The 10,636-nt window shown below is 44.7% G+C and overlaps 1 protein-coding gene across 4 annotated transcripts in view; it reads left to right on the forward strand.

Annotated features, from left to right (window-relative positions):
- Positions 1-10,636, forward strand: part of LOC122798492 (synaptotagmin binding cytoplasmic RNA interacting protein) — a 1,585,553-nt gene that overhangs the window by 232,505 nt on the left and 1,342,412 nt on the right. For all 4 annotated transcript variants that reach the window (XM_044067491.1, XM_044067500.1, XM_044067509.1 and 1 more), the window contains exon 3: positions 3,009-3,127. In XM_044067491.1, the coding sequence (XP_043923426.1) occupies positions 3,009-3,127 (119 nt within the window). The remainder of the gene's footprint in view (positions 1-3,008; positions 3,128-10,636) is intronic.

A 10,636-nucleotide genomic window follows, 5' to 3' on the forward strand; every position in this document is an offset into this window, starting at 1 on the left:
AGACCATCACAACGGACGCCTCAGACCTAGGCTGGGGAGCACACATGTTGGACAAATGCATACAAGGATTGTGGACCCCAGACCAGCTGCACCTGCACATAAACCAAAAGAAATGCTGGCAGTACAACTAGCAATTCAGAAATTCAAACCTTTCCTCAGGGAAGGACATTTATTGATAAGGACAGACAACACCACAGTGATGTGGTACATCAACAAGCAAGGGGGCACGCATTCTTACCCCCTATGCAGAATGACTCTGGACCTTTGGAACATGGCTCTGAGCTACAACATCCAGTTACAGGCAACCTTCGTGCCAGGGAAAGAAAATACCCTAGCAGATATGTTAAGCAGAACCACCTCGGATGCTCACGAATGGATGCTGCACCCGGACATCTTCAAGACCATCACAAGAAAATGGGGAATGCCACAAATAGACCTATTCGCATCCCCACTCAACCACCAGCACAGGAAATTCTGCACAAGCACTTTTCACCCGCTTGCATGGAAGGTGGACTCCCTTTCCTTCAGTTGGAAAGGTCTGACAGCATATGCATTCCCACCTCTTCCTCTGATACACAAAGTACTACTGAAAATCAAAGAGGAACAACCAAGGATAATTCTAATAGCTCCGAATTGGCCAAGGCAACACTGGTATCCCCTGCTGAGGAGCATGTCTCAGGGGATAATGTGGTCAATCCCTCTGATACCTTTGATGTTAACTCAGAACAACTACAACATCCTGCATCCAAACCTAAAGACCTTACATCTTACTGCCTGGAACATCACTTAAGAACAACTAACCCAGACCTATCTCAAAGGGTTAAAGACATTATACTGGAAGCCCGCAGACCTTCAACAAGAAGGAACTATGCAGGAAAATGGAAAAGGTTTGCCTCTTGGAGTGCGGAAAGAGGAAAAGAGGTGTCAAACATAGACATTGCTAACATCCTGGAGTACTTGGCAGAGCTTCTACACACAGGCCTGTCCTATTCCTCCATCAAGATACATGCTTCAGCTATTTCTGCAGAATGCAGTTCTGATCCGCCTGTCTTCTCGCACCCTCTACTTAGGCAATTCCTCAGAGGAATCAAGAATGTAAAACCTCCTAGGAAACCACCACTACCAGCATGGGACTTAAATTTTGTACTAGAAAAATTGACACTACCCCCTTTTGAACCAGCAGGAACAGCGGATCTGCAACACCTATCATGGAAAACTGCTTTCCTTTTGGCAATTACTTCAGCAAGAAGGGTTTCAGAACTCCAGGCCTTAATGGCAGTACAACCCTTCCTGATCTTCCATCGAGATAGTCTCCATGAGAACTAATCCTACATTTATGCCAAAGGTGGTATCCAGAGTGTCCTTAAACCAGGCAATCCACCTACCTACCTTCTTTCCCAACCCACAGAACAGGGGGGAAAGGCTCCTGCATACTTTGGATGTACATAGACAGTTACGCTACTACCTGGACAGAACCAAAGGTAACAGAAAAACTGACCAGCTGTTAGTGGCCTATGCACCAGGAAGGGAAGGAAAAGCAATTTCCAAACAGACAATCTCCAAATGGATAGGAAATTGCATCAGATTCTGCTACTCCTACCATGGAAAACCAATGCCACAGAACATAAGACCTCATTCAACAAGAGCCACAGCCACTACCACAGCTTTCTTACGAGGAGTGGCAACCAAGGACATTATTGAGGCGGCTACTTGGACCTCCGTGCATACATTTGCCAAGCATTACAACCTACCTCTATATTTTAGATCCCGAGCAGGGTTTGCCACTGCTGTACTGCAAAGGATCCTAACTACACCATAATTATTCAACTTCCTCCACCCCTAGTTTAGCTATGGTATTCTACCCATTTGTTATGACTGCAGATGCATCCATGAAGGACATAGTACAGTTTTGTACCTACCGTAAATGAAGATGTCCGAACTGGATAGCATCTGCAGTCAGGATTACCCACCCTCCTTCCCCTCTGTGGTACTCCCAGGGTATTTACACTCCTAACAGCTAGCTGGGGGGGAGTCTCTTATGGTGTATTTGTTTGTATATATGTACATATATGCCTACTTTTTGTATTTGCCTTTTACCTTATTTGTATACATTGGCATTTATCCAAATTTAGCCTTCCATGAGGGCAACTGGCATCTGGGGCAAGAAACACTGAAGAAAATGGCGTCGGCCGATGCTTTTATACCCGAAGACCAGCAGAGATGACGTCGGGTGAAGTGCGACATCGGCCGAAGCCGGACCCAGACTTTGGAATCCGGCCGACTGAAGGGCTGCCTGACGACAGGACTACCCATTTGTTATGACTGCAGATGCTATCCAGTTCGGACATCTACATTTATGGTAGGTACAAAACTGTACTTTTTGAGCATAGCTCCACCCCTTCCCATTGACCCCACCCATTCGGATATCTCCTGCAGCCCCCCGTTGATTTGAAGTCACCAGCCGCCACTGCCGTACATACAAGCTGTGAAGTCCCATGCTTTGTATTCATGTAGTGTGCACTACTTGTTCTGGCATGTATGGGTAGTGCAGCGCACACTGGACTTCTTCAGAGACAGTGTAGTCAGCTGGCCTCAATATTACTGCTGAGCTGGGTAGCTCAGTATCGGCATGATATTAAATGCAAACAGAAAATTTCAGCTGTATGATGATAGAAAGTGATCATTTGGATTTAACTTTCTAATGTTATTGATATGCATTTTAAGGTGTCACTGGCATTTTAAGTGTAATAACTGCTGTTGCAAATCTAATAGTAAAAGCCCTGATGTGTAGGGATGCTGGGAGTAGCAGTTAATCTAATGTGGTTTGGTCAAGCCAGTTTGAATGGAGATTCTCTTCTGAGTTGTATGACCAGCTAAACTTACTGAAAATGCCTTCCTGGCCGTTGAAGGATTGGCGTGTTGCTGATAACTTAGCAGTCGATTTTTAACCTTGTCATTTTCTCCATAAGTGTTTTACTTTCAAGAGCCTTCATATTTTGTTTTCATAGGTTTGGTTGCACACACGGACTTGGATGAAAGGGCTATTGAAGCTTTGAAAGAATTTAATGAAGACGGTGCACTAGCTGTTCTGCAGCAGTTTAAAGATAGCGATCTTTCACATGTGCAGGTAAGTTTTTTATCTTTTGTTTTGCAGCACATTTTATGTTCTAACCAGCTCTGCTGTACTAAATGTAAATGTTTATCATATAGGTCACTGCTGTGGTCTGTTAGCTTGAGTGTTCAAATTGTTGAAACTCATATGGTTGACAGTTTAATTTGTTAAACTGTTAGTACTGTGATTGCAGTACATTGGGGATCAGGGAATTTGCCCTTTCCCTACTATATTGCAGTCTCAGAGTTGGTATAAATAGGGTGTGTGAGGGTGCAAGGAGGCTTGCGCCTCCCTGCAAAAACATTTTTTGGCTTTATCGATTTTTAACTAAATTATTGACCATATCGTCTCAACAGTTTGGTCATTTGCAGCAGTGGGTCTATGTTTATAAGTGTAATTCCTTGTGCATGGGTGATTAGCTGCATATTGAATACTGTCTTTCATCTAGAGTTGTCTGACTTCACCAAGACTGTTCTTATCATACAGAGATCATTCCCATGATGTCTTAGTTCAGTCCTTTTTTTCTGCCTCTAGAAGCATACAGGTGCTAGTATGTTTGGCTGATTGAGTGCGACTTTGATGGTGATGAGTACAGTACCCCTGTTTGGGGAGACTTTTCCTTTTGTATTTTTTTTTTTAAGGCCTCCATTCTGAAGAAGCCTTGGCTCTGATCAGCTTGGAGTCATCCTTTAGCCATTCTTGTTAATGGCATCTTCCCATGCCAAACACATTATCTCTGTCTCTTGACAGGTCTCCCTGGCAAGTATCTACCACCCACTGGTCCTCTGAAAGAGAGCGCTGGCCTTCCTCTTCCTTGAGGTCTACTAGGTCTGTCTGGAACATGTCTTGACATAGACTGGGATTGAATAATGAAGACCTTTGTCAATGCCTGGATAGACATGGGTATCAGTATCTGGCAGTTATCGCAGAGGGTTAAGACTGTGAGCTGTAGTTCCTTGGTATAGGGTTTGATTCTTTCAGACCTCATTTGCCTGTTGGGTGACCTTGAGCAAAACACTTAAATAGACATTGCTTCTGTGTCTACCTGGTTATGATTTTAATAATCCTCATTCCATCCCATTTCGTTCCCTGGTAGACTGATTTGGCTCAAGGATTCCTATCCTTTTTGTTCCTTCCCTGGTGCATGGGTTGTTCAGACCCTCAACATGCAGTTCTTGGCTCCAACTCTGTACACTGTATTGTGGACTTCAGCATTTGCTGAGTCAGTCCGTCTTTGTACTGGAGCTGATTAATCTGTTTGCATGTGGGAATTTTCTGCCTGAGCCATATGCTTCTTCTCCTTTTAGGATGAAGTTGGTGACAACAAGGGATTTCTTGGATGCATTGGGCACAGTGTCAGCTTTCGAGCTCTCTATAAGAGGATCATTGGTCATCCCTCAACATGGGAAGGGGGTGCACTTTTTGGCATCTGTTCCACCCCATGGCACCTATGTTTGACCCAGAGAGCAGAGCAGCACAGTATTCCTTGAGCCCATCCCAAGAGCCCAAAACACTTCAAAGATGATTTCCTCCATCCCAAGTTCTCAGAATGTGTTTGTACAAAGGGATTTACATAAATTCTGTCTCAAATATCTTTTTACCCTGGCACTGATTCGAAGGGTAAGGGCCTCTCTGAAAGATAACATATTTGGCAAGGTTTTGAAATTGGTGCATCAGAGGAGTACTTTGACCAGTGACCCTCCCCCACTTCCTTCCTTCCTTCCTTCCTTGGATGGAGGTGGTATTTGAGGTGTTAATATCTGGTCCCTTTACTTTCTGTGAGTTCTCTCCGACTGACTGCATGATTGGTGTGATGTCATAGAGGGCATGGTGGGCACCCGATGTTGCTGCATGCGTGTCTGTCAAGCCTGATAAAGGTTTTTGCCCACCCAACAAGGGCAGGCTGCATTGGTACAAAAGCTCGCTTGAGGAGAGACCAATCAATGGCAGCTGCCACTGAGAGAGAACTCCTGTAAGAGAACTCTACGATCCAGCCTCCCAACAAGGAACCTAGGATAGGGAGTCATATGGGGAAACATGCCTACATATTGGCAGCTGTTTTCAGGGCACTTAATTAAATTTAATGGCAAGGTTCCAAAGAGACCTTATAGAACTGGTACTGGACTCCCTGTTTAGAGCTCTCACCCCAAATACTCTGAAGCAAATTTGAGTGCCAGGTGGCTACCACACTGTTTACAGTATTTCCATGAGGCTGTTGCACAGTATGGCAGATGGTACAGTCAGAGCAGTATTGCTACATTTTACAGTGCTTGGCAGTATCTGTGACTGCCGACAGCTTTAAGGCATCATTTTTCAACACCCTGCATGAAGACACCTCACGGTTTGGTCCCAAGGTCAAGGAAAGACTGATGGAAAGTGAACAGGGTGGAAAGATGTTGCCTGCTATTGTATTGCATTCGGAGACACCCTTACAGATCCTTCTTCGGGAACCAGAAGTGTTCCAAAGCAGTTTGAGTCTCAGCATCTTCACTCTGATCCCTTTTTTGGGGAGGGGCACCTGTGGCAGAGGGATCTCCTTCAGTGGATGTAGTCAAAGGCAGATGTGGTCTGCAGAATTAAGCATTTAGGGTGTCCTTTCTAACTGCCTTGTTTGAGGGCTTGCTTGACTACTCCACTCTGGAGGAAATGAAAAAGTTCACCAATGGTAAACACTGGAGTACAGGTGAGGTAATGATCCAACAATGTAGGTTTTGCAGTTGTTTGAGCTTTCAGGCTAGCATGAACCTTTCTGCAGGAGTGATTTTGATACGATGCGCAAGTCTCCACTTGTGCCTGTAAAGGGAAGTTCATCTATTTATTTTGTTATTGGCTGTAAAGACATTTGGAAAAAGTGGCAAAATGTAAAGCTCAGTTGCTTGGTATAAAAAATTGCCACTTGGAGAGAAACTCTTAATTGGTGTGCGGATATGATAGTAAATCGAAAAAATAAGTTGGTCAAAACTGTAAGTTGTCCAGTGCAATTGCTTGATCATCAACACACAAATTCAACAAAAACAAAGTAAAATCTTTTTTGCAGTGGGGGTGGGGGCAAGAGCCCCTGGGTAGCCCCCCCCCACTAACTATGTACACACCAACTCAAATTCCCTGAGCTTTCCTTTTTCCCAGTGTCTCTAACGCAATCAAACTCTCATTCTGACACGCACACGTACACTCACACTTTGATTAGCTAATTTTTGATCTGGCTTTTTTTACCACTCGACCACCTGAACTTTTGATGAGCTGAAAGACGCCTCTATGGATGTATAGCATCGTAACACAAGACATCATTGCAAGCATTTTGAAAACCTGCTTACAGTAAATTAAATTTAATAGTAATGATTAAAAAAAAGTAAAACTTCAACCAATGATAAAAGCAAGATGCACAGTTTTCTTTTTGTATTCGGGTAGTCTAACTCTACCACTAACTCCAGACATGCTTTGAATAATGGTAATGTTTTTTCCATAAGGTAATGTTTTGGGTTTCGGGTTGGCGCACACTAGTGAGGTAGCACAGGAGAAGCCCTCATGCCTGTACTTATGTATGCTAACCCTAGTCCCACACCTGACCGTATGAAAATCCCCTTTTCGTAACACTGCTACTAAACGAGACAGTCTGCCACCCTTCACATACAGTGGCACAGTACTAACTCTATCCTCTTCCCTGGACTTTTAACTCTAACACACTTATGCACAGATGTACACAGTCCCACCCCAATGCCAAAACTTGTGATGTATTTCAAAGTTTCAACAGCAAAAAAAAATCTTAGAACTCCTCTTCCTCCTTTTTGACATTTCCAGCACCAAATGTCTCTTCAATTTATTTACTCAGCTATATACTCTGTCAACAACTTATTTCAGTCAACTGCAGCCATATGTTTTTATCATTTGTGATGGTGGCCTTTGACATCTTGCTACATAAGGTACTTGAGGGGATATGGATATATGATTTGGGGACTGTGCTCCTTGAAATTAGTTAATAGTGAGACATTTTACTTTTTTTGGTAGTATGCTGCAGTTTTCTTTAGTGGTATTTATTTAAATGGAATCTGTTTTTAGCTTGGTTTCTGTGTTGTGTGATTTGAGAAAGCCGTTAGTTTAGGGGATTGTTTGAGGGTAATGCAGTTTCTTTTTAAGCTCTTGTATTAACTGTTAAGTCAACAAAGCTTTCAACATTAAAATCCTTTAAATATGATATTGTGCCTCAAGCTTCAAAACCCCTTTGTACTGAATCTCAGCTCCGCCTGTTTGAAAAGTATCCACTCTTTCTGTTGATGGACTCATTAGCCAAGTGGACATTGTTTGGTGTTGTACCCTTAAATTGCAAGCTTGGGGTTGAAACGTTTTTTTCTTAAACTGCAGCACGACATGGGTCATTTCAGTTGGATCTTTTCTCATTACTGCATTTGTACTATGTACTTGACACTTGACAGTCTGTAACCTGTGCTTTAGTTCTGTAACTGGGGATCTGAAGTAGTTAACTTCATTTTATCTTCAACTTGTGGCTATTTGGATCCATATCGGATCCGAGCCGGCAACTTTACAAGCATCTGCTCCGGGCTCGTCCCCCATACCCATAACACACCACCATCTTCTGCCTTCCCCAAGATCTCGTTTATCGCTTCGTGCATCACCATCGTGATCTCCGCAGCTCTGCGCTTTCAGTGGTACTGTAAGTGATGTTCATCGTGCATACAGCTGCAGTCATAACAGATGGGTTTTCCTGCCGTCAGGCGGGTCCTTGGTCGGCCGAATTCCAAAGTCTAGGTCCGGCGTCTGTTGTCATCGCTTCTTCCCTGACGTCAGTGCGACAGGGGTATAAAAGAACCAGCCAACGCCATTTTCTTCCGTCTTTTTTGCCGCGTGGTGCCCGAAGCAGAAGCAGTTCGCAAGTGCCGGTCGGCCAGCTCCTGAGATTACAAAAAATTTTGGAACCGAAGTCTTCTTAAAGTACCCCGTTGGGGAAACTTTTTTTTCTGGCCTCAGACCCCGTTGGGGAAACTTTTTCTTGCCTCAGACCGATGTCAGACAAAGTTAATAATTGTATTTCTTGTGGGAAGCAAATACCGCATAAGGATTTCCATTCCCTCTGTATACCTTGTTTAGGCCCAGACCACGACGTCTTGGTCTGTCGCTTTTGTGCTACATTCAACAAATGCACTATTAAGCGTCGGGCGGAGTTCACCCAGCATTATTTTGGGAAAGCATTTAACTATACTATGTCGTCGGATACTCCGACTCCGGTTTTGTCTATAAAACGTAAAGACAAGGACCGACACTCGAGGTCCGCGGCCTCTACCGACACCACGCCAAAGCCGACTACACGTGGTCAGGTTCTCAGCGAGGTGCCTACGCAGCCCCTGATTACCGACTACACATCTTTGGCGGTGTATCCTGTACCCTAGGTTGCAGGCTCCTTGGCCCACACCCTGACTACAGATACTGAAGCCACGCTTGGCATTGAAACACAGAATGTGGACAGGTCCACCTCCTCTCAAGGTGTCTTCAGACCTTCCTCTTCTTTCTCCATCAAGGCTTTCACCAAGTCTAAAGCTACCATGCACCCTAAGAGACCAGCTACACAGGGCCCATCTCCAGGCCCCATGCCGAAGAGACAGATGCTTAAAATGGCTGAGGATTTAATTACTCTAATCAGAGGTTCTCAGCCACCTCCGGACAAAAGACCCAGAGTGGAGGAAGATTCCCCCTCTTCTGATCAGGGCTCCATTATTTCAGAGCACTCTGATTATCAGGAACAGTCTTACTGTCCTTTTGAAGACTCTGATGCAGAGGAATCTATTCCTTCTGTATTCTCCCCTGAGGATTACTCATTTGGTGAAACTCTGCATACCTTAAGGGAACACTTCCACTGGGAAGGCCAGGATTATTCAGATTCCAAGAAAAGGCTCAGGGAATTTCTTTTGTTACCCCAGCACAGGCCTCTGGCTATACCTCCTGTCCTGGACACCCTAGATGATGTTTACTCTGAGGCCTGCCTTAACCCGGACTCTCTCCCTCCAGCTCCAGTTAAGCCTGACAGGTACTACAGGGTTTCTGACTCACAGCAATTTCTATACAAAAGCCATGCTGCTAACCTAGAAACCATCTCACAGGGGCCCAAGGGATTTAAGGCCTCCATTGCCAAAAACCCATTGCCTTCCAAGAGAGATTCCAGATACTTAGAAAGGTGGGGGAAAAAGGTATATACCTCATCTACCTTATCCATGAGGGCCTTAAACTGTCAGTTTTATATGTTAAAATACCAACAGTTTCTGTTCTCAGTTGAAAAGTAAAATGTCACAACCTGAACAGCCAGACATGAAGGAGTTGCAGGATTTGATGCATAGTGCAGAACAAGTGGGTAAACCTACCTTACAATGTGGTTTTGATGCTCTAGAGGCCTCATGTAGAGATGCTGTTACAGGCTCAGTCATACGTAGGCATGCCTGGCTCAAGGAACAAGCCTTGCCTGATCATGTCAAAGCTAAATTACTAGACGCCCCTCTTCAAAAGGATGTACTATTTGGGGCAGATGCTGAGGAAGTATTACGGAAAATGGAGGAAAAGGCTAAATCAATGCAAACTGTGAAAGAATTTCTGCAGGTTCAAGCCCCCACGTTTTAGTAGAAATTGGCCTTCTAATAACTGGTCCTTTCTTGCCACAGACAGACCCCAAAGAGGCAGATACAGGCGCCCGAGGGGCAGAGGACAAACGCAAGGCTACTTCGAAGACTTCTAAAAAGCTAAGTACCCCGTTGGGGACTCTTTCTTGCCTCAGCCGATGTCAGAAAAAGTAAATAACTGTTTAACTTGTGGGAAACAAATACCTCATAAAGATTTCCACTCTTACTGTTTACCTTGTTTAGACACAGACCACGACGTAGCAGCTTGTTTAGCCTGTGCCTCCTTCAACCGACGAACGCTTAGGCGTCGGTCGGAGTTAGCTGAACAATTTTTCGGCTCAGATTTTGCGTACATTATGCCGTCGGATCCTCCGACTACACAAATTAAAGCAAAGAAGGACCGACACTCGCGGTCAGCGGTTTCGGCGAAACCGCGGTTAAACAAACGCGAGTGTCTGTTTCGGCGAAACCGAGAAAGCAGTTCAATCCACAGCCGAATCCATGACTACTACCGAGGCCCCTTCTACTCTAGTTGAATCGGCCACTGAAGTTTAACCTACCAATGTGGTTTCTCAAGAATTATCGGATACCATCCTTTTGGATGTCTCTACACCAGCACGTGGTGCTGCTAGGCCTCCTGCAGCCATGTCTATAAAGGCCTTTGCCAGGGCTAAAGCAGCCAAATCTGCTAAGTCTGTGCCTGTTAAGCCCCCCTCTCACAGGCCCAGCTCTAGTTCCCAAATGCTTACTCTGGCAGAGGATCTCATCTCTTTAATAAGGGGATCCCAATCTCACCCAGACAGGGCCTCTCAACCTCCAGAAAAAAGACCTAGAGCAGAGCACCCTGAGACAGTGTCCTCAGATTCTAGTTCCCAAATCGATGCTTATTCCTTCTGCCTCCCAC

The sequence above is a fragment of the Protopterus annectens genome, chromosome 1.part0 (assembly GCF_019279795.1).
Source record: "Protopterus annectens isolate FY-2018-M chromosome 1.part0, PAN1.0, whole genome shotgun sequence".
Taxonomy (NCBI): domain Eukaryota; kingdom Metazoa; phylum Chordata; order Ceratodontiformes; family Protopteridae; genus Protopterus; species Protopterus annectens.